This window comes from Mustela erminea, chromosome 1 (assembly GCF_009829155.1).
Source record: "Mustela erminea isolate mMusErm1 chromosome 1, mMusErm1.Pri, whole genome shotgun sequence".
Taxonomy (NCBI): Eukaryota; Metazoa; Chordata; class Mammalia; order Carnivora; family Mustelidae; genus Mustela; species Mustela erminea.
In genome coordinates this window covers 13,869,780-13,893,385 of record NC_045614.1, presented here as the reverse complement: position 1 = coordinate 13,893,385, position 23,606 = coordinate 13,869,780, and the positions used below count along the sequence as shown (strand labels likewise).

Sequence of the window (23,606 nt, the reverse complement as noted above, 5' to 3'; positions counted from 1 at the left end):
CGAGCAGGGAGAGAGGGACAAACAGACTCCCTGCCAAGCAGTTACCCCAACATGGGGCTCGATTCTGGGACTCTAGGATCATGACCTGAGCTGAAGCCAGACACCTAACTGACTGAGCCACCCAAGGTGCCCCATTCCAGAATAGATTTTTTTTTTAAGATTTTATTTATTTGAGAGTGAGAGAGTGCACTAGTGGAGGGGACAGGCAGAGGGAGAAGCAGGCTCCCAGCTGAGCAAGCTAGATCCCAGAGTCCGGGGATCATGACTGAGTCAAAGGCAGATGCTTAGCCGACTGAGCTATCTAGGCGTCCCCAGAATAGATTTTAAATACACATATCTATTTCCAATTCTGAAAGGTTTCAGAAGGTTTCATGAATATCTTTATGATATTCATAAAAGGAAATGTTTCATGAATATCTTTAGTATATTATTTAGTTTTGCTTAATTCAAATTTTCTTTAAATTTAGGCAACAGCATCATCTCCCCATTTCCCAGATGAGGAAGCTGACATCTAGTATCTTCATTCCCCAGGGCCACTATAACAAACTACCACAAACGAGTAGCTTAAAACAACAAAAATCGATTCTTCTACAGTTCCGGAGGTCAGAAGTCCAAAATCAAGTTGCTGGCTGGCCCCTACTCCCTCCGATACCTGTAGGGGAGATCCTGTTCTTGCCTTGCTAGCTGCTGGTACTTGCTGGCAATCCTCAGGATTCCTTGGTTTGTAGATGTGTCACTCTAAACTCTGCCTCTTGTCACGTTGCTGTCTCTCTTTTATAAAGGGGTCCACCTAATCTAGTGTGACCTCATCTTAACTAATTTTATCTGTGATGACCGTATTTCTTTCTTTTGTTTTTTTTTTTTAAAGATTTTATTTATCTACTTGTCAGAGAGAGAAATCACAAGTAGGCAGAAAGGCAAGCAGAGAGAGGGGGAAGCAGGCTCCCTGCTGAGCAGAGAGCCTGATGCGGGGCTCAATTCCAGGACCCTGAGATCATGACCTGAGCCGAAGGCAGAGGCTTAACCCACTGAGCCACCCAGGCACCCCAATGACACCGTTTCTAAATAAGGGCACATTCTGAGGTTCAAGGGGGCTAGGACTTAAATGTATCTTTTTGGTAAACACAATTCAACCTTTAATACCCAGGGAGATCAAGTGATGTCCGGGCCTCAAGTGATGCCTGTTGGAGGAAGGAGGGAAGCCCGGGCCCTTGACATCCCTGTGTATGTCTTGCAGCCCTGGAGGTGGCCTCATCATCATTGACAGCATGCCAGACATCCGCAAGAGGAAGCCCATTCCACTCGTGAGCGACCTGGTGAGCGCCTATGCCCTCTCCTCCCCCCGCAGAGCAGTTCTGCCATAAGCAGTGCTCAATCTGCACAACTGCCCATGGCAGACCTGGGACTGGGAGCTGGCAAGGTGTTCTCTGGGACTAATGTAATCTGATTTCTACCCTACCTGCTGCATGGACACTTCAGGCCATGGTGAGTGATGGTGACCTCGGCCTCTAGTCTCTGTCTCTTCTCCAGGAATCACTCCCCGACACAACTAGGATCTTTCAACTGGCCCCAACCCATGGGTTCTGGGAGGGATGACCCTGTCATGTCCTGCAGTTTATGGATGGGAGAGAGAGCAGGTGACTCCCGACCTTGGTTCCTGGAGTGGCTGGAGATCATGCCAAGTGCAGCTCCTGAGTCTGGTGGGGAGGGGGGTGAGTCAGGGGTGTGAGGCTGCACACCTTCCAGGGTCCCTTCTAACCCAGAGTCTCTGTCACTTTCCAATTCTTTGCTGGCTCTGCTCCTGCTGCTGTGACCTGTTTCCTCTTCGTGGCTGTGGCTTCAATCCGTGGCTGGTGGCTGTGGATTCTGCTTGTGGTGACAACCCCATGGGTGTGAATCGACCCCTGTGACTCCCTGGGTGATTTCCCTGCCTTAGTCCCTGGTCCAGTCCAGAAAAGCAGGCATCACCTCGGCCTTGGCCTCCAGCACTTTGAACAACGAGGAGTTGGTGCGTGGGGCCCTCCCCTTCCACTGTTGAGGGGTGGGCTGGGCTGGGGCTTCCTGGAGGAGGAGGAAGGGAGAGTGTGGCAGAGACAGGCATTCCTAGCTCCCCATAATCTGGTTTCCAGAACTGGGTTGTGCAACATCCTGCCGACATGATCTGTGCCCAGGAACCGTGGTCCCACGGTGTATTATACTCAGCAAAGGGGTGAGGGCGGGGCAGGACAGCGCCCCATGCCTCCCCGCTCCTTCCCCTCAGAAAAACCACGTTTACAAGAAGACCCTGCAAGCCTTAATCTATCCCATCTCCTGCACGACGCCGCACAACTTCGAGGTGTGGACGGCCACCACGCCCACCTACTGCTACGAGTGCGAGGGGCTGCTGTGGGGCATCGCAAGGCAGGGCATGCGCTGCACCGAGTGCGGTGTCAAGTGCCACGAGAAGTGCCAAGACCTGCTCAATGCAGACTGCCTGCAGCGTGAGCGCGGGGCTGGAGGGGCGGGGCCCCGGGGTAGGGGCGGGGCTCCACGGAGGTGGGGGGGGGGCGGGGCAAGAACCAAGGCCGGACTCCTTGGCTGGAGGGTTGGGGCGAGAGGAGGGGAAAGGAGATGTGAGAGAGTCAGGAAGTAGTGGCGCGGGGCGCAGGGACTAGCTGAACTGTGCAAGGGATGGGCTTACTGAGAGTCAGCGGTTCCCCTGGAGAAAAATGGGTTAGGACTAGGGTTAGCTCGGGAAGGAGGGGGCTCAGCGTGGGGGGAGGAGTCAGAGAACGGGCGAGGTCTTGGCAGAAGATGGGGATTCAGAGAGGGAGGAGACTCACGTAGACTAGTGGGGACTGATGGGTAAATGGGTAGGAGGATTCAGAGAGCAGGTAGAAAGTTCTTAGGAGCTCTAGCTTTGGGGGGGGGGGGGTGAGTCACCTGAGCCCCCACGGCTTCAAGTACCCTTGGCCACAGCCGAGGAAGTTTTGGAATGGGAGTTGGGTTTCTCCCAGCGGTGAGGGAGCGCACTCTGGACAGTGACTGCTGTGTGCGTCCACAGGGGCCGCGGAGAAGAGCTCCAAGCACGGGGCAGAGGACCGGACGCAGAACATCATCATGGTGCTCAAGGACCGCATGAAGATCCGGGAGCGCAACAAACCCGAGATCTTCGAGCTCATCCAGGAGATCTTCGCCGTGACCAAGACCGCGCATACGCAGCAGATGAAGGCGGTCAAGCAGAGCGTGCTGGACGGCACATCCAAGTGGTCGGCCAAGATCAGCATCACTGGTGAGGCCGCAGGGGTTGGGGGTGGCCGCAGGGCCCCTTCTTCTCAGCCCCCTGTGTTTCCTTCTATGGCTCTTCCCTTTGCTGAGTGTACTTGAGTGTGTCCGTGTTTTTTCCATGTCCATGTGTGTATTGGTGCTCCCCGGGGGGGAATGTATGCCTCCAAATGTGAGCGCATGACACTCTGTCTTGGTTGGTGCCCCCTGCCCCCAGAATCAGACTCCAAGAAGAGGAGTTGAGGGCACATTGTTTATTTGTGGGGTGATGCAGCCCAGTTGAGAGTAGAGAAGTGGGAGTTGGGAAGTGAGACTGGGAGGGATGGAGCCCCACACAGGGTGCCAATGATCCCGCAGTGCTGTGGACAACTGGGGCTCAGACCTGTGTGCCCCACCCCCAGCCCCTGGGACCACTGGGGGACAGTGTTGAGCTCACACAGCAGAGTGGTCCTACTCAGGGGTGGGGGCCTTAGTGTCCAAACTCATTCAAGTTTCCCTGAAAGCAGACGCCAAGATGAGGATTTCAGGGCAATGGGTATCCAGGAGGTGGCCCCAGGAAGCCCCAGTGCAGGTGGAGACATAAGTCTGGGAGCAGGTAGGGAAGGAGCCCTGCAGGTGACTCCCTCAGCAACTGTAAGCTCAGTCCTGCTGGAGATTTCACAACAATGTATAGAATGTCCCTATCCAGGGGTGGTCCTGGGCCACGTTCCCATTCTGAATCAGATGAGGGCTCCCTGGGTGTTAACTCTCTAGCAAGCCCTTCAGATCTTGTGGGTGTCCCCAGGGGCTCCTCAGCACAAAGCCCTCAGACCATGTCACAGGTGTCTCCAGCAAGAAACCTGGAGCGTGTGGCAGTAACCCTTCTCAGCCACCTCACTCCTTGAGGCCCTATTTGTATTTGTCTTTGTCTTACAGTGGTCTGTGCCCAGGGCTTGCAGGCAAAGGACAAGACGGGATCCAGTGACCCCTATGTCACTGTCCAGGTTGGGAAGACCAAGAAACGGACAAAAACCATCTATGGGAACCTGAATCCTGTGTGGGAGGAAAATTTCCACTTGTAAGTGCCTGGCTGAACCCCTGGGCCCCCCAGGGGAGCTCTCTGCTGGGGCAGCTGAAGGGGCTCCAAGACCAGGCTGTGCCTGCCACCTGACTCCAGCCTCCGCCTCCCCCCGCCCTGCAGTGAATGTCACAACTCCTCAGACCGAATCAAAGTGCGTGTCTGGGATGAGGATGATGACATCAAATCCCGTGTGAAGCAGCGGTTTAAGAGGGAATCTGATGACTTCCTGGGACAGACGATCATCGAGGTGCGGACACTCAGCGGCGAGATGGACGTGTGGTACAACCTGGGTGAGCATGGGTGGTGTTCTGCAAGGGACAGGGAGGGCACCCCAGGGAGCCAAATCGGGGAACGAGTGTCAGGAGGAATTAGTCTAGGAGCCCAATCTGATGGGGAAGGCAGTGGCTGTAAAGTTGTATCTGATGGGGGAGGCGGGGGCTATAAGGCCCAATCTGATGGGGCGGGAAGCAAGACCTGGAGATCCTAGTTTGAGGAGAAAGGCACAGACCCAGGAATCCTGTCTAAGATGAATGGATTCTGGAGCTCTTGATCTGATAGGGGAAGCAGGGCCTAGGGCTCCTGGTTAAAGAGGAAGATGCAGACTCGGGAATTTAACTGGAAGCAAGGTCTGGAGTTCTAGTTGAAGGAAGAGATATGACCTAGCAATTTCTAGGCTAATAGGAATGGCACAAGCTTAAAGAACCAATCTGAGAAGATACCCAGGTCTTAATCTCAGGGAGTCCAGGAGGGCTACAGTCATGCATACATTAAAATACCCCAGGCTGTGTTGGAAAGTTCTGCTGCAGCCATCCATTTCTGTTTTCCAGACAAGCGGACTGACAAATCTGCTGTATCGGGTGCCATCCGGCTACACATCAGTGTGGAGATCAAAGGCGAGGAAAAGGTGGCCCCGTACCATGTCCAGTACACTTGTCTGCATGAGGTGAGGCCCGCTGCTCTTCCCTGCCTTCAGAGCTCACTGAGATCTCCCAAATTGCCTCCACTTACCATTCCTGCCTGCCCTAGTTCTACCTTCCTCTTTCCGGCCACACCATCCACACTCCCTGGGCCTCTAAGACTGTCCCCCATGTCATTCGCTCTGCCTGGAAAACTCCTCCTTATCCAGCCAGCTTCAGGGTCCCCTCCTTCTGGAAGCCCTCCCTGACTTCCAGGCAGACTCTCACTACACAGCTCCGGGTCTCCCATCTGTTCCAGACCTGAACAGGGGTCTCCTGGAGATAATTCAGTTCGTTGAATGAGTAAAGGATTGAATGGACAAATAGACAATGAGCGGATAAAAGGATGAGTGGACAGACAGATATGTGGTTGAACTGTTGGAAGTAGAGATGAGTGGATGAGTAAATTTGGGGGCAGATGGTTAGGTGGATGGGTAGAAAGATGGATGATTGATGAATGGATGGATGAATTGATGGGTAGATAAATAGGTGATGGATGGTTGGATGGGTGGATAGATGAATTGCTGTATGGACACATTAAGCTGTGGGTAGTTATAGGGGGTGGATGGATGTGTGGTTGGATTATTAGAAGGGAGGACTAGTGCATGGATGAGATTTTGGGAAGATGAATGGGTGGGTGTGTGGGTGAATGAATGAATGAGCAGGCAGACAGATGGAAGGTGAGATAGATGGGTGGATGGATGGATGTAAGAAAGCATAGAGGAGTGGATAGGTGGATTCTGGGGTAGCTGGATCTCTGAGTGAATGAGTAGATGGATAGGTAAATGGATGGGTGGCCAGGTGGGTGAAGTGTCACAAGGATGGGTGATTTGCCCGGTGGAATTTTTGGTAGTTGAATGAATTGGTAGGTGGTGGATGGATGGAAGAATAGACAAATAAATGAATGAATAAATGAATGGATGATGTAAGCTTCCCCAGACCTGGGATCTCTGACCCCTTGTGTCTCGATGTGCTTTTCATGATGCCTTCTCCATCTTGGTGGCAGAACCTGTTCCACTTCGTGACAGACGTGCAGAACAATGGGGTTGTGAAGATCCCAGACGCCAAGGGTGATGACGCCTGGAAGGTTTACTATGATGAGACAGCCCAGGAGATTGTGGATGAATTTGCCATGCGCTATGGTGTGGAGTCCATCTACCAAGCCATGACGTGAGGCTGCAGGCTGGGGTGGACGGGAGGGCAAGGTGCAGGAAACTGGGCTGAGAGGGCCACCAAGTGGACCCTGGCAGACCTAGTAATGGAAGGGTTCTTGGGAGAAGGAGCCAAAGAGGATGTGGGTTTGATGGGCATTCTGTAATCCCCTGGAGGTTGGAAAAGTGCCATTTCTAGGAGCTGAAGTGATGGGGTGAGAATCAGAGGTAGAGCAGAGATAGGGCAACCCAGAGAGGAGACAGAGAGAAACTTGGAAGACACAATCAGACACAATCAGAGGGAATGGTTTGAGGGTCAGAGGGAGCCACTCACAGATGCTGTCTTGGAGGCGTTCTGGGGGGGAACACTGCCTGTCCTGGCTGGATGCCAGGCCCAGTTTCTCCCATTCCCTCCTACCAGCCACTTTGCCTGCCTCTCCTCCAAGTACATGTGTCCTGGGGTGCCCGCCGTCATGAGCACCCTGCTCGCCAACATCAATGCCTACTACGCGCACACCACCGCCTCCACCAACGTATCCGCCTCTGACCGCTTTGCTGCCTCCAACTTTGGGGTCAGTCCCAGGGACTGGGGCTGGGGGAGGAAGGAGAGCCCAACCCTGTGCTGGTCACACCGCGTGTGACTCCCTGGTCTCCAACCTGGACCTGACTTAGTGTGTTACTTTGTACCAGTCACTTGCCCTCTCTAAGCCTCAGTTTACCCCTCTGTAGAATGGAAACGGATATTATGAGGGTTCAGATAGGGGAGCACTTAGTGTATAGTAAGCACTTACCCAATATGGCAGCCAGCTTTAGCTGCTACACTTGAACCCCATGTCCCTGCTTCCATTCATCCCCTCTCTTCCCTCCTCAGAAAGAGCGCTTTGTCAAACTCCTGGACCAGCTGCACAACTCCCTGCGGATCGACCTCTCCATGTATCGGGTGAGAAGTACATGCATGATGACTTGCCTGCTCCTACACATGTGTGCCCGTAGGGGGGAGCTCCCAGCCCATGTGCACATGGGAGGACCCATCTTAACATGTGGAATGTGTGCCTTTGACATGAGTACACATATGTGGGCTGCACCTGCCCAATGTGCATCCAACTAGAACCCCCTGGTTGCTCCAAGGTGTTCTCATGGACCCTCACATACTTCCTAAAACTTGGGGGTCTCTTGCCTTTCCCCTAAAACAGTCTCCCCCCACCCAACCCTCTTCTATAAACCCACCTCTCTTCTCCCTTCCAACAGAATAATTTCCCAGCCAGCAGCCCAGAGAGACTCCAGGACCTCAAATCCACTGTGGACCTTCTCACCAGCATCACATTCTTTCGGATGAAGGTAAGAAGGAGACCCAGTCCCATTAGTCTCCAACAGGCATTTTCTAACACTCTTAGATCCTAATCAAGTAAGGTTTCTCCTAGAGAATAGTGCCCTTTCTCAGTGACCCTCTGCTTTCATACTGCGACATTTCCTTAAACCCGTAACCACTTGTAGCCACTTCCTGGTACCTCCTGTTCCAGCTGTGCGGACTTGTGCCTCTCACCCTCCCTCTAGGTGCAAGAACTCCAGAGCCCACCCCGAGCCAGCCAGGTGGTGAAAGACTGTGTGAAAGCCTGCCTCAACTCTACTTATGAGTACATCTTCAACAACTGTCATGAACTCTATAGTCGGGAGTACCAGACAGACCCGGTGAGGACCCCAGATAAAACAGAATAGAATAGGGGATACCAACCTGACCTTGGCCTAAGTCCCAGGTCTGCCACTTATCAAGTGATTTAACTGAGTCTCAGTATTTCCCTCTGTAAAATGGGGTTGTAAAACCTTATCTCAGAATTGAGGAGAAAATTTAATGAGATGCTATCTTCAGATAAAATATAAGTAAGTGTTTAGCACCTGATATACAATAGATATTCAGTAAGTTCAGTTTTAGTTAAACTTAGTTGAGTTTGGCATGCAGTTTGCCTGGGATAGAATCACTATTCAATAAATGTTGAGTTGAATTTAATTTCTTGAGTAGAATTGAGTTTGGGCCATTTCAATTCAATTTATTTGAGATCTTTCAACATGTGTTTGTTTATCTAGACACATAATGCCAGGATTGTCAGTAAGGTTTCAAGGAGTTCATACCATTTTAGAAGGGAAATATATATACACTGAAATTCATAACCTAGGGTGATTAGCTCTGGGATGGAGGAATTGCAGGAGACTCTGGGAGCTAAGGTGGCCCCTACTTCACCTTGGGCTTCTGATAGACGATAACACATAAGCTCACTTTAGTGATATTTTATTTCATTCTGTTTATTTACATTCAGTTGACTTCAAATTGAAGTCAAACTGAGTTGAAATCAAGTCACTTTTAATTGAATTGGGTTGAGGTTCTCTAGATTAAATTGGGTTGGGTTTAGTTCTATAAACAGTTTAGTTCCATTTATTTCTGTACAGGTGACTTAAAATTACTCTTGGCTAGTTCATGAGCAGAACTGAGTTGGATTAAACTGGGTTTCACTTAATAAAAATCCATTTATTTATATTCAGTTGATTTGAAGTTATTCTTGACTGGGTTGATTTAGCTTGAGTGAGGATGAGCTGGGTTGTTGGGTTAATATAGTTGAGTTCACTTGAGTTGGGTTGAGTTGGGCTCATTTCAGTTGAATTTAGCTACATTTGTGTTCACTGATTGGCTGCAGTTGGGTTGAACTGGCCTGAATATGTTAGGTTCAGTTGAGTAGGTAGAGTTGGACTGGACTGACGACTCAGTTGAGTTGAATTAGATTAAGTTAGTTGGGTTGAGTTCAAGACAATTTATTTCCATTATTTTGACTTAGGATAATGTTGATTTTGGATGAGTTGATTAGGTTCAATCCAATTGAATTCATTTGAGTTTAATTCAATCCAGTTAAGTTTAATTCCACTATACTCAGTATAATTGGCCCAAGTTCAGTTTCATTGAATTAATTCTGAGAATCTCCATCTGTTAAGCTAAATGGGCCTGATTGGCATTCATTGCAGTTCCATTTGGTTTAGTGGGCTTCAGTTTTTTTCAACTAAATTCAGTTCTATTCACTTTTATGAGTTGAGTCTAATTAAGATTTGTTGAGCTGCATGGGCATGAATTGTTTGGGCCAGTTTAATGAATTCAGTTCTTTTTCATATAGCTCTCTTACCTGAACCACCCATGTGTTAATGGGACCCTTTCCTCACTAACCTTCTGTCCCCCCAATAATGAACTAACTGAGGCACCTACCCATGGACACCATTGCCCAATGTTTCCACTTCCCCACTCTAGGCCAAGAAGGGAGAAGTTCCCCCAGAGGAACAGGGACCCAGCATCAAGAACCTTGACTTCTGGTCCAAGCTGATTACTCTCATAGTGTCCATCATTGAGGAAGACAAGAATTCCTACACTCCCTGCCTCAACCAGTGAGTTGTGTATCTGTGCAGTTAACTCTCTGGAGGTCATCGTGTGTGTGTATGTGTATACAATTTTGTGTTTTATGTGTAAAGGTGATCATGTCTAATTACACATAAAATGATGTGTGTGTGGAGGCAACTATAGGTGTGGTTGTGCCAGAATGAAATAGGGCATAATTTGTAAACATAAACATAAAATTGTGTGTATGTATAAAATCACTGGTATAATCAAACATGTATTTTGTTTGTGTTGATTTGTGTGAATAACAATGTGTACATATGTATATAATTTTGTTTATGTGTGTGAGTTTATAAATAACAAGGGACACTGTTGCTCAAGTATTTACTATGTGCTAGATACTCTACTAAATGTTTTACATTTAAATTGCATTATATATTTTGTGGGGGTATAATTCTGTGTATAGTTGTGCCTTTGGGTTTAATTGTATATTGTATATGCATACAATTGTGGAATGCACTTCAATATACAATATTGTATATTATGTAATTGTGTGTGAGTATGTACACAGTTTTGGTTTATAGGTTTATACATCTGTAGAATTTTCATCTTTGTTAACTGAATGAACTGTTGTGTCTTATTTTTCCCCGAGTGCTAGCGAGGCTTCTAACTTGAGTGTGCCAGTATCTCTTGGTTAGTTAGATATTCAGTTAAGATCAGGGATTTGGGATGGATGGACTGAAGAGTGGATGGAAGTACAGGCAGATGGATGGAGATATGATTGAATGGGGAGATGAACAGATGGATGGGTAGATGGTTGGATGAATAGGTGGATGGGTAGGTAGATTGGTGGAAGGATGAATGAGTAGTAAAGGAATGGACAGATGGCTGACTGGATGGAGAGATGGATGGATGGATGGATGGATGGATGGATGGATGGGGAGATGGGTGAGTGGATGAGTAGGTGGATGAATGGATAGATTGGTGGAAGGATGAATGGTTAAATAAAGGAATGGATGGATAGATGGTTGGATGGATAGATGGATAGACAGATGGGTGAGTGAATGGATGGGTAGGAAGGTGAATGACTGGGTGAATGAATGGATGAAGGGATGGCAAAATAGACAGGTGGAGGCTCAAGGAGAAGCAAGGCTTCAGTTGAGTCACTCAGAAAGTCAGTGGCTTTGGGGGAGCTTGAATCCAGAACTGTCTGTCCCGTACTACCCTCTGGGCTAGGAAGGCCAAAGCAGCCTTCGCCATCCTGCTTCCTTCTGCCAAGGTTTCATACTTCCATGACTTTCATTAGGTTTCCCCAGGAGTTGAATGTGGGTAAAATCAGTGCCGAAGTGATGTGGAACCTGTTTGCCCAGGACATGAAGTATGCCATGGAGGGTGAGTACCCCATCCCCATGTTTGCTACCCTGGCTACAGCAGGTAGCTGTGCCTCAGTAGTATCCCCTGCAAGGCTGTGAGCATCCTGGAACCTCAAGCTTGAGGTTGGACGCCTGTGATGGTGAGAGCTGGTGCTGCCAAGACAGAGGGTGGAGACTTTCATTCTCCCCCTACCAGAGCATGACAAGCATCGTTTATGCAAGAGTGCTGACTACATGAACCTACACTTCAAGGTCAAGTGGCTGTACAATGAGTATGTGGCAGAGCTTCCTGCCTTCAAGGACCGCGTGCCTGAGTACCCTGCGTAAGTCCCTTGCCCAAAGCCAGAACCGTAGCACAGACAGCTAGACTGAGGCCCAGAGATGAGGGCTGACCTACTCAGAGTTCTTTGGACACCAAGGGCGTAGTGGGGTACAATCCTGGCATTCTCTATTTTCAGTCATTGGACTATGGGTTCCCATAGCCCAGACAATTATTGTCTAAATATCAGGAACTGCATTGAGCAGTGCTTTTTCTCATTTATCCTTTGACAAGGATTCTATAAGATGAGGGCATTATAATTTCCATTTTGTGGATGAGAAAATGAAGAGTTTAATGCTGAAGGGCTTGCCCAAGGTAACATTTAATAAGTGATGGGGCCAGGATTTGAACTCTGGATGTCTGACTCATGAGCTGCGTTGGAGAGCAGGATGGTGGTCACCATTGACCAAGGGCCTACTATGTGTTGTGTCAATCACTGCTCACAGTAGCACTGTGAGATAGATTCTTCTCTGTTGTACAGGTAAATGGGATCCCAGAGAGGAAATCCAGTTGTCCATGGGTATTTTATCTGAACCATGAATCCTGCGAGTATGAGGCTTGCTGTGACAGTGTCACAAGGTCTATTTCATGGCTGAAGTAACTGAGACGTGGTGGGGTAGGAAAGCAGGGGGTACCCACGCAAAGGACACAGTGTGAGTTCAAGGGAGAGAAGGACCTGCCCAAGTACCATTCAGAGCTAGGCAAAGCAGAGGGTTAGGGGACAAGAGGTGGCAAGACCCCCACCCATGCTCTCTATTCCAGGTGGTTTGAGCCCTTTGTCATACAGTGGTTGGATGAGAATGAGGAGGTGTCCCGGGACTTCCTGCACGGGGCCCTGGAACGAGACAAGAAGGATGGGGTAAGGAGATTGGCCCATGATCAAGCCCCTAGTCTGCTCACAGTGGCCTCACTCCCTCTGGGGTCCATTGGGATCCAGTATGGGGTCAAAAATTGCTCTTGAGATGAAGCCAGTCTCTGAAAGGTGGCCACCATCTTCGTCTTGTTCATAGTGTTGAAAGTGTTTTGTTCATTCAACAAATGAATGCAAGTTCAAGCTGGGAGCCCCTCCTTCCTCGTCGCCTCTGTGTCTACCTCTTAGTCATCCTTGCACACTATTCGCCTCACCCAGGGCAGTTGGTCTCTGGTTCTCCCCATGGAAAGCAGGAGGGTTAGATGGTGGGGACTGTCTGGTTCTGACTCCTCTCTTCCTTCCTGGCTTCTTTCTCACTGCAGTTCCAGCAGACCTCAGAGCATGCCCTATTCTCCTGCTCTGTGGTGGACGTCTTCTCCCAGCTCAACCAGAGCTTTGAGATCATCAAGAAACTCGAGTGCCCTGACCCCCAGATTGTGGGGCACTATATGAGGCGCTTTGCCAAGGTGCGGGAGTGCAGGTGGGATTAGGGATGGAGTCCAAGTGAGGGATTGGGATAGGGTCGAGGCTGGGGTTGCAGTTGAAACTGGGATTAGGGTCAAGGTCAGGATTGGGGTTAAATTTGGGATTGAGTTCAAATTTGGGATTGAGGTCAAAGTTGGGGTTGGTGATATCAGTGGGATTGGGGTTGGGGTTGAGAACAGTGTTGGATTGTGGTTGGGGATAGCATTTGGGTTGGGGTTGGGGTTGAGGTCAGGGTTGTGGTTAAAGTTGGAGATGAATCTGCAGCTGGAATCAAGGCTGAAAATGGGGTTGAGATTGGGTTTGGGTTTAGGGTTACTATTAGTATGAGATTCAGTTTGGCATGGAGGTCGGAGTGAGTGTTGGGATTTATGTAGAATTTGGGGTGAGTTTGGAAGTTGGGACCATCTTACTGGGGTTGAGGGTTCCAGTTAAGTGGCTTGAGGCTGGGTTGCAAGTAGGAATTGGGATTCCTGCAAGTAGGAATTGGGATTCCATCTGGGGTTCAGTCATGCTTGTGTTTGGAGCTGGACTCATGTGATGGTTGGTTGCTCTGTGAAAGAGCTAGGTCTACATAAAATAATCTTCTTTACCTGGTGGTACCTCCTGTTGGTTGTGAGGGTCATCCTGGGTGAATTCACTCATTCAAGTGGTCTATCTTGAGTGCTCATAGGGATTCAGGTTCATTCCTGATCTCACTAGTGGCTCTTGATGGACCCGCCCAGCCCTAGCCCCTGTTCTTACTCCCTATCTTTGTCCTCCCCAGACCATCAGTAATGTGCTCCTCCAGTATGCAGACATCATCTCCAAGGACTTCGCCTCCTACTGCTCCAAGGAGAAGGAGAAAGTGGTGACCTGTGGGGGACCCTATCCTGTCCCCTCCCAGCCCCACTCTGCACCTCCAAGTCTCCATCCTTCCCTGGGCCCTGATACTTATATCTGTGTGTGTCTAACTGTGTGTATTCATGTACTTGACTATATGTATTGGGGGTGATCTGGAGGTGAGGGCACATGCCTTCAGTGTGTCATTGTCTGATTGTTGTGAATGAAGTCTTCAGGGTGTATGGATGTAAGTGCGCAAAGCTTTGAGCCCATGTAGGAGAATGTGGGTATGTGACAGGAACTCCCCCCTTCCTGCTATTCCCAGAATCCCAGCCCACCCTGGAGAAGTTACTTGAGCCCTATTTCCCTCTGCTAATCTCCAGAAACCAGCCCCCCACCCTAATATTTCCAGGAATTGGGTCCCAAATGCAGTCTTCCATTTCCCAATGACCCTATGGGGCCCTCCTCTGGACCCAGACCCTGAAACCATCCTGGGGTCCCTGGCAGTGGATGGGGGAGGCTTTGAGGAGGGGTCCTGAGCCCTGACTCCCTGCTATGTTTGCATCCCTAGCCCTGCATCCTCATGAACAATACTCAGCAGCTCCGCGTGCAGCTAGAGAAGATGTTCGAAGCCATGGGAGGGAAGGAGGTGAGGCGAGCCCCACGTAGGGTCGCCACTTTCCCTCCATCCCTGCAGTCCCCTGATGAATTCCATCTCAGCACTGCCTCTAATCCAAGCAAGCAGCTCTATCTTCTGTGCCTGTTTCCTCCCTAGTCCCTTGGGATCTCTTTCCCTGTGTTGGGTGGGAAAATGCCCCATTTATGTGGATGCTTTATAAATCTAACCTGATGTCCTTTTTCCCTCCTCAGCTTGATGCTGAGGCCAGTGACATCTTGAAGGAGCTCCAGGTGAAACTCAACAATGTCTTGGATGAGCTCAGCCGGGTCTTTGCTACCAGGTGGGGACACCTCCAGGGCTGGGAGCAGACAGGAGGGGACAGGCCCGAGACCTGTGAGCCTGGGGCATCCAGAGACTCAGCAGATGTAGTGGTGAAGACTTCAGGCTTGGAGTTAGACAGAGCTGAGTTCAATCCTTGCTTCACCACTTGCTAGCTATGTAGCCTTGGGTGAGTTATTTAACTTCTCTGAACCTCAGTTTACTCATCTGCAAAGTGGGGATGATGATAATAATAGCATCTGGGTAGGACTGTGCAGTGAAATAAACAGCACAGGTGAATGTCTTAGCTCTGTGCCCAATCCAGCTATCATACACCACTCCCTCCCCTGCTCAGTTATATGCCATGGCTCCTTGATGCTCAGGATAAAACACCAAGGTCCATGGTCAGCTTCTGAAGCCTCCTCTGGCCCTTTCTCTGGGAGGCCTGGAAAGTCTGGTCTGAGCTCCTCCCCTCTGTGCCCCCAGCTTCCAGCCACACATTGAGGAGTGTGTCAAGCAGATGGGCGACATTCTCAGCCAGGTGAAGGGCACGGGCAATGTGCCAGCCAGTGCCTGCAGCAGCGTGGCCCAGGATGCTGACAATGTGCTACAACCCATTATGGACCTGCTGGACAGCAAGTAAGCCAGGCTGGGTAGACTGGGACCGCCAGAAGAGGTTAGGGATGGGGTTCTTAGAGACTGGCCTAGAGAGGACACTCAGGGCATGTTTGCTGGTTAGATGGTTTGAATGGGTGTGGGGGTGGAGGTATGAAGGGATGGAAAGATGGGTGGGTGAATGGTTGGATGGGCTGGTGAGTCCTTCCGCATGAGTTAATGGATGGTGGTCGGATGGATAGATGACATGAGAAATAGGTGGGAAGACTGATGGGTAGATTAAAAGATAAATGCTTAGAAGGCTAGATGGAGGATAGATGGATAAAAGAAGGGATGGGTGGACAGGTGGATGGGTAGATGAAGTTAGGTAAGGATTTGAATGGATGAATAACTGGATCGATGGATGGATGGATGGATGGATGGATGGATGGATGGATCCACTGAAATACAGATAAATGGATGGAAATGTAGATGAGAGGATAGATGCATGGGTGAAAGGAAAGAAGGGAGAGAGGGAGGATGGAGGATGGGCGGATGGATGGGTAGAAGGATGGCTGGGAGGGAGGAAGCAGGGCAGGGGAAGCAAAAAGATGGAAGGGTCATTAAAGAACGTTGGCGGAGGGATCGTTTGGTGGATGGGTGGGTCATTTGCTGGATGGATCATGGTGGATCCATCAGAGACAGAGACTCTGTCTCTGTCAACCCCCATGCATCCAATCATGCATTCTTTGTTGTTTACCCTCTCAAGTTTGCCCTCTTCCCACCATTCCCTTCCTTTTTGCCTGAACATGGCCTCAGTCCCCTCACAGTCCCTAGTCTCTAGCCTTCCTATTCCAGTTTACCCCTCACTCTGTTCTTTCGAACAGGAAAGTCTGCGTCTGTCTCTCTTGAGCACTCCATGGCTCCCCATTGTCCTCACACTAAGGCCCAGGCCTTCCTCCAGGTGCTGAGTCCTCTTCCAGCCTGGCCACTGCTGACTTATCCAGCCATCATTTACTTTTAATGTGTGTCACAGATCAGAGCCCCAATAAACCATTCTGATCAATGGGGTCTCCTCAGACCCCATTTAGGGGTCCCTGTACAGGCTCTGTGCCCTCTTGTGTGTGCATGAAGCATTTTCCTGCCTTGCCCATTTGTTGAGGGAAAGGCAGTCTTTGGGTTAGGGCCAGCTGGGCTATCTCTCAGACCTGCCTCTTGCCTCCAGCCTGACTCTTTTTGCCAAAATCTGTGAGAAGACGGTGCTGAAAAGGGTGCTAAAGGAGTTATGGAAGCTGGTCATGAACACCATGGAGAAGACGATCGTCCTGCCGCCCCTCACTGACCAGACGGTGAGGCCCACAGGGGGCCATAGGGGATTCCTGGGCCACCTCCCCTGTGGGAGCCCAGAGAACTTGATGCCAAAGTCATTGGGGCTCAAAGGTCAGTGGGGCCATTCAAAGATCAGAGAGGTCGCATATGAACCAAAAGTCATCAAAGAACCAAAAAATTCCTTCATGGTTCAGATATGTAAATGTCAAAGAAGTCAAGTAGAGTTAAGAGGTATCTAAGGGACATAGAGGTCACATGTGGGTCAAGAGGTCATAGGAAGGTCAGAGATCACCCAGAACATAAAGAGGTCAGCTTGGGGGTCACAGAGGTCATAAGGGTCAGTGGTTTCATCAGAGGGCTCTTAGGGTCTATCAAGAGAAAAGGAGGGGAGATACATGGTCTTTAAAGATCAGAGACCAATAGAACAGAGGACTCCTAGAGGTCAGTCAGAGGTCACAGAGAGCATCCAAAGTCAGAGAGGTCAAGCAGAGGTCAGCATTCATCCAGGGATCAGGACCATGCTTCTGGAAGCTCAGAGATCCTGTTCCCCAGGGATCAGCCTTCCAGGTGGGATTGGGTGAACATCTGTGGAGGGGTGTGGCTGCACTTGGGTTCCTCCAGGGAGGTGTGGGGGCCTGAGGACCGCAATGGCACACAGGCTGATGGCACAGCAGAGTGAGAAGACATTCCTGGGGATGGGGTGGGAGAGGCTTGGGGAGGGTGGGCAGGGTGCCAAGAGGCAATCATGGTGGGGAGGCTTTGGACCTCCGTCACCTGCCGGTCTCCTCTGGGCTGGGCAGGGGCATGGGGTCCCCCCTTCAGTGCCGTCTCCGCCCCCTCCCTGGCCTTCCTGGGAGACTCATGGTGACTTATTCCCCCCTCCCCACCACCCGCCCCCATCGCGGCTGACAGATGATCGTAAGTAGAGGCCCTTCTGTCCGTCTGTCTGTCCGTCCGCTCTGTGTCTGGACTCGGCCCACCGCGTGGCTGCATCCACCCCCACCCAGTGCCCCCTCCTCACCCACCGGCCCCCCACCCACTGTCCCACTTTCCGCCTAGATGTGCCTGTGTTTGTCTGGGGCGGGGCATGGGGAGGGGGCGGGGCCTGGCGGGAGGGAGGCCACGCCCACCACCCCGCCCCATTGTAAGTGCAGAAGAGGCGCTTTCCTGCTCCCAAACCCCAAACCCTGAGCCCAGCACCTTCACATCTGACCTCTTCCTTTAGTTGGAATTCACCCCTAATCCCATGCTCAGACTCCACCAGGATATTGGTCTCTCCCCAAAGCTGGAAGGTTAAAAGTCAACGGAGTCCCTCTGCCTCCCCTCTGGGCTCTGAACTGTTAGCAACCACCCAAAATACAGGCTCTTACCACCCGGGTCCCCCTACTCAGCTTCAGCGCAGACCCCCCCCCCACCACCACCTCTACCTTCCCACTCCCATCACAAGACCACATGAATCCCAGACGCACACCCAGGCACCCAGGTGGGAAACAGTATTCACGACTTTGGTGACAGGCAGACTTGGCGTCAAATCCCAGCCCAGCCACACTCTCTGTGACCTTGGGAAGTCACTTCACCTCCCAATCTCTATTTCCTTGTCTGGAAAAAGGGGTTAACTGCAGTAACTCTCTGAGGGTTGTTGTGAGAACCAAATGGGATGATGCATTAAAGTGCTCATCTCTATGACTACCTGTGGCGTGCTCACTAAATTAGCGCTAATATTGTTGTTGTTGGTGGAAATATATAAACACATAGTAGGCAGAGATCAATAAAACCACTCAGAGTCCCCCTTTGTGGACAAGACAGGCCATTAAAAGATTTCACCTGTCAAAAGTTCCTAAGTGCTCATCTCACTCCTTGGTAGCTGCAGTCTGCATCTTTGGCTGTAACCACTTGGTGGCAGCATACCCAACAACAGACATTGTGTTTGTGGGCAAGAAGCTAAAGGGATTCACATTTATTGGTGATGCTTTGTATGCTAGATCTCATAGTTGCTCTTATAGCCCACCTTCAAGACAACCCTTTTAGTGAGGTGAATATTATTATTCCCATTTTGCAGATGAGGAAAACTGATGCTCAGAGAGGAGGAGTCACTTGCTCAAGGCCACATAGTAAACATATGCCAGAGTCAGGTTTCAAATTCAGGTTTGTCTGAATTTGAAGGCTGTTTGATCTCCTGTTGACCCAAGAAACATATATACAGTAAATGTAAATGGGTTATATTTTGGCAATGACTTCTCTTCTTTCTCTCTGGCTATGTATTTCTATTTCTCCTCTCTCTTTTCTATCTCTCAGACTCTCTTATAGCTTTTTAAGAGATGGTCATTAAGGTATGCACACATTCTCCCATGCAACCCAGCAATCAGCCCCCTGTGCAATATAGATGCCCCTTACCTCCTGTCCCCATGAGTACATGTGTGATCACCCTGGGTTCCCACCCCATATGGCTTGCCAGGTTGATCACCCTGTGACATTGTCTCTGCAGGGCACCCTCTTGAGAAAACATGGCAAGGGATTAGAAAAGGTAATGAGGGCCTCATCTGTGTTGAGGTCCTGAGCTCTGGTGTCTGGTGCATGTGTGTGTTCATGTGCATGGGTAGGAAGGTCAGCTGGGGATCATAGGTAAATGCAGGTGTCCTAACAAGTCCCACAAAGCCAGAAGTCAGAATGAGTTGATTCTCCAGGGACAGGGCTTGGAGTGTGTGTGCACGTGTGAACAGACATGTGTGCAAACAGTTCCCACCCTCTCATAACAAACCCCAAAGCACTTATCTCAGCCCTGGGCTCAGCTGAATTCTGTGGCTTTGAGAAGGGCCCAGACACTGGACCACTGCTCTGGACTGAGATATGTGTTGTTTTCATGTAGATTTTGGTGTTGTTTTTATTGTTCTAATGGGTGTTTGTTGTAAGGAGATGGAAGCTGTGGCAATCCATGAATAGTTGCCCTTGCTGTGCATTCATGCAGGAACTATCATATCTGTGAGCACACAAGTGGGGTCTCTGCTTCATGAACATGGGTTGTAGGGCTTCCCTACTCACTCATACAGCCCTTTGGGGGGGGGCACATTCACTGTTCCAGGCACCATATACATGTAAGTGCATCCATGTAGGGGTGAGTGTGTGAGTTTATGTGTGTGATTGTGCACACATGTGCAAGTGTTTGGGAGTGCATGTGTATATTTTAGTGTGTGAGTTCTTCTGTGTGTACGTGTGCTGATCCAGGTGTGTGTGTGTGTATAAAATTTCTGCACTTGTGTGGATATACTTGGTTGTGTGTCTCTACATTGAGGGAACTTGTGATACCTATAAGTACATTTCTTTTAGAGTCAGGCCTGCTGGGGAAAAGTCTTGAGGGTTGGGAGAGGAGAGAAACCCAAGTTCTTTCTCTTTGCTCCCTCTGCCCAAGGCACCCCATTCCTAGACAGGCTGTCCCCAGGTGATGGGCTGGTTGTAGCCAGCAGTCTGGTGTCTGGCCAGAGCCCCCAGTGGGAGACCAGGGAAGATGCCTAGCTGGGGAGGGGGCCCAGTGTTAGACTCAGGACCTGGGGGGCAGCTTGTGGGCTGGGGAGTGGGACTGTGCTTTGAGGGGGCAGGGAAGCCCCAGTGAGCATCCTCCCAACAGCCACCCAAACTCTGACCTCCACCTGATTCTCTCCACAGGGCAGGGTGAAATTGCCAAGCCACTCAGATGTAAGACCAGCCTCTCACTGTCTGTCTGGCTCCCACCCCCAACCCCCTCCCCACCCCATGCCTCCTTCCACCTCTGTGGTCTGTGCCGTCTGGGGGCGCACTGTGAACCCGTCTGTGGTCTCTTCTTCCTTTGTTTGTCTGGTTTGCTTGTGAGGGTTGGTGGGTGGGAGGGAGGCAGGAGGGGAGGAGGGGTGGCAGGGGAAACCAAGGACCAGACAGCTGGGCTCCTAAGTAGCTATGCCTCAGGACAGCCTCAGGGAATCACAGACATGGAACCAAAAGAGTAGCAACAGCCAGGATGATGGTAAGGATATTAGTAGCAGCAGGATAACCAGCTCCCACTGGCCAGCTGGTAGACCGTCAATGCGATTCCAAACATCCCAGCTGTGAATGGCCCTCCTCCCTGCCTAGTCCGCTCAGGACCCCAGACCACCCCAGGGCCCAGTAAATGCAAGACCTCACTGATACTTAGGCCTACCCTATCCCCTAAGCTAGTATAGGTGCCCCTGTTAACCAGGGAAGGAAACAGACCCAGAAAAGTCCAAGGATATGCCTCAGGTCACCCAGCACAGTGATTGAGGGGGGCAGGACTCGTGATTTCCAGGCCAACCATTGCTCCCAGCACTGCTCATAACCTTGAAACCGGATGATAATAACAGTGAACATTGAACAAAGACACATTTGGCTCCAGCTAGACCATGAAGTGGATATGATTTTCCCCAACTAGATAGGAAAGCTGAGGTTCAGAGAGGTTAAGTGACTTGCCCAGGACCACACAGCAGAGCTGGGATTTGAACCCAGGCCCCCTCGGCTCATTGGAGCCATAACTCGGATGCCATCTTGCTGGTGTCTGTTTTGGGTAGGGTGGGGGATGGGTACTGAGGTGTGTGTTGGTGGGGAGGATTCTTCCTTTTACAGGGTCAGACGAACAGCCACCCAGATGACCGGGGAAATTCTCCCACAGTGGCATTGGGCCCCAGGAGTTGTGGTGGTGGGGTCACCAGAGACCATCCCATAGTTTTCTTAAAACCCCCTGACTTTGGGTTGGCAAACCTGTCCCAAACTGACAAACACCATCCAGAGCTCCCCGCAGCCGTGGCTCCTCACTGCCTACTCTTTCTTCTCTGTCCCATAAACCTGGGGTCCTGGTGGAGGTGAGAGGGTGGGTAGTGTGCCCACGCTGGGATCTGCAGGGACAAAATTACCACCTCCTCCTCAGCACTTCCTGAAGGGGAGCTCCAGACCTCTGCGCCTGGGACACTACCATTGCCTTGCCCAGAGCCTCTGGACAAGAACCAAGATGGTGTCCAAGGCTAAGGTGTCAGTAGGGCTGTGGGGATTGGTCTGGAGGACCCCCACCCTCACTTTGGCTGTGACTGTTGTTACCTGCAGGGAACCCAGATGATCTTCAATGCAGCCAAAGAGCTGGGTCAGCTGTCTAAACTCAAGGTGAGGCCAAGGGTGGAAGACTGGGGTGGGGAAGCTTCCTAGGGGAAAGGTCGCAGAATGGTGACATGTTCAAGGGACAGAAACCCTACTCAGACCGATTTAAGCCCGATTTATTTGCTCCAGTGTGTTGGAAAGATCTGCAAATCTCAGCTTCAGATACAGTTTGATCAAGGGTACAAATCATTTATTCAACAAATATTGAGCCCCTGCCACGTGCCTGTCATGTGTTAGGTACCAGGGACACAATGATGAAAAGACAGACTCACTACCGAACGTGTCAGAGTTTTACAGGATTAGGCCCATAGCCAGGCAGATCCCTAAGGTGGGGCCTGTCTGCCTACCTGGGCCCTGTCTCCATCCATCCAGGACCACATGGTACGAGAAGAAGCCAAGAGCTTGACCCCGAAGCAGTGTGCAGTAGTTGAACTGGCCCTGGACACCATCAAGGTGAGAGGTCCCACCCCTGTCCCAACCCAGGTGGAGCAGGCAAAAGGTTTGACTGTTGTAGACATGGACCTAGGCTTGAGCCCACCTTACTTCATCCAATTTAGAAATACTCCCTGATGACTCCCTGATGCTTCTGTCAGTTCCAGGCTGGCTGATGGCAGGGCCCTGAGGAGCCCTGGGTTCAGGGGGCCAGCCAGACACAGACAGCCCCAGTTCTGTGGGGCCAGGGTAAGGTAGAAGGAAGGATGGGGGCTGGGAGAGCCCAGGGAGGGAGAAGAGAGGGCTTTCAGAAAGAAGGCATGTGGGAGGTGGGTCTTGAGGAATGCATAGGAGTTTGCAAGGCAAAGCAAACAAAGCATTCTAGGCAGAGGAACAGCCCATGCAAGAACTCAGTGAAAGGCACCGTGGTGTCCATGAAATGAAAACTACTCTGAAGGGAATTTTTGCTGAAATAATTATAGTGAAACAGGAGGGTGGTCAAGGAAAGTTCCTTGAGATCTTAACCAAGGGAGGAAAAGGAACCAGCTATGGCAAAATAAGGTGCTTGGAGTTGTTTAGAGGGTGGGGATGTCCCACCAGGGAGCACAGTAAGTGCAAAGACCCTGAGGCAGGTACGTTCTAGGGAATACCTTTAGAGAAAAGGCTGGGAGGTTGCAGGGTTGGGGCCACAAAGGGCTTCAGGAGAGGCGAGAAGCGTGGGTATTATTTTGAGAGGGCTGGAAGCCCACCGTCGCCTTTGGGGCAGGGCTGGAGGTGGAGGAGTAGCAGAGCACGGCTGGGTTGTTCTGAAGGACCCCCCTCCCAGCCCATCACCACTGAAGGGCAGCGGGGTTGGGGAGGGGGTATTGGGGCTGCCTAACTAGTCTCACCTCTCCCCACCTTGTCCTCCACAGCAATACTTCCACGCGGGTGGCGTGGGCCTCAAGAAGACCTTCCTGGAGAAGAGCCCAGACCTGCAGTCCCTGCGCTACGCCCTGTCCCTCTACACCCAGGCCACGGACCTGCTCATCAAGACCTTCGTGCAAACACAAGCGGCCCAGGGTAAGTGGCGGCCTGCCAGCCTGCGGCAATCCAGCCCCTAGCCAGCGAGGCTGCCACTGATTCACCTCCTCTGTGACATGGGCCGGGGCAATGGACAGCTCCCGGGAGCGCCTGAGCTGCGTGATGGCATGCGGCCAATGAGTGAAAGACTACTCGTGGGGGCGGGACCTCTGACGTCATTGGGCCAGGAGGTGATTGGCATCTCCTGGGAAAAATCTGTGACACCGTAGGCCAGGAGGTGACTGAAAGCTGTGGGGCGGGACTTCTTTGAAGCAGGACCAGGAAGTGATTGACAGCTCCTAGGGACTGAACTTTGAAGTATTGGATTCAGGGAGCGGCTGACATCTTGGGGGGCGGGGCATATGACGTCATGCAGCAAAGGAATGATTGACAGCCCCGGGGGCGGGATCC

General features: G+C 50.9%; 1 protein-coding gene across 7 annotated transcripts in view; it reads left to right on the top strand.

Moving 5' to 3' along the window:
• UNC13A (unc-13 homolog A) overlaps window positions 1-23,606 on the top strand; it is a 62,873-nt gene that overhangs the window by 28,089 nt on the left and 11,178 nt on the right. For 3 of the 7 annotated variants that reach the window (XM_032315319.1, XM_032315301.1, XM_032315328.1), the window contains 29 exons: window positions 1,238-1,316; window positions 1,480-1,485; window positions 1,937-2,008; window positions 2,261-2,480; window positions 3,044-3,271; window positions 4,180-4,321; window positions 4,445-4,614; window positions 5,152-5,267; window positions 6,287-6,450; window positions 6,853-7,003; window positions 7,303-7,371; window positions 7,680-7,769; window positions 7,986-8,120; window positions 9,718-9,851; window positions 11,108-11,193; window positions 11,371-11,497; window positions 12,256-12,352; window positions 12,727-12,870; window positions 13,653-13,736; window positions 14,280-14,357; window positions 14,579-14,667; window positions 15,132-15,284; window positions 16,465-16,588; window positions 17,481-17,486; window positions 19,054-19,092; window positions 20,229-20,258; window positions 21,651-21,707; window positions 22,074-22,154; window positions 23,048-23,195. In XM_032315319.1, the coding sequence (XP_032171210.1) occupies window positions 1,238-1,316; window positions 1,480-1,485; window positions 1,937-2,008; window positions 2,261-2,480; window positions 3,044-3,271; window positions 4,180-4,321; window positions 4,445-4,614; window positions 5,152-5,267; window positions 6,287-6,450; window positions 6,853-7,003; window positions 7,303-7,371; window positions 7,680-7,769; window positions 7,986-8,120; window positions 9,718-9,851; window positions 11,108-11,193; window positions 11,371-11,497; window positions 12,256-12,352; window positions 12,727-12,870; window positions 13,653-13,736; window positions 14,280-14,357; window positions 14,579-14,667; window positions 15,132-15,284; window positions 16,465-16,588; window positions 17,481-17,486; window positions 19,054-19,092; window positions 20,229-20,258; window positions 21,651-21,707; window positions 22,074-22,154; window positions 23,048-23,195 (3,119 nt within the window). The remainder of the gene's footprint in view (window positions 1-1,237; window positions 1,317-1,479; window positions 1,486-1,936; window positions 2,009-2,260; window positions 2,481-3,043; window positions 3,272-4,179; window positions 4,322-4,444; window positions 4,615-5,151; window positions 5,268-6,286; window positions 6,451-6,852; window positions 7,004-7,302; window positions 7,372-7,679; window positions 7,770-7,985; window positions 8,121-9,717; window positions 9,852-11,107; window positions 11,194-11,370; window positions 11,498-12,255; window positions 12,353-12,726; window positions 12,871-13,652; window positions 13,737-14,279; window positions 14,358-14,578; window positions 14,668-15,131; window positions 15,285-16,464; window positions 16,589-17,480; window positions 17,487-19,053; window positions 19,093-20,228; window positions 20,259-21,650; window positions 21,708-22,073; window positions 22,155-23,047; window positions 23,196-23,606) is intronic. The other 4 variants (XM_032315342.1, XM_032315333.1, XM_032315311.1 and 1 more) reach the window with 3 other exon arrangements.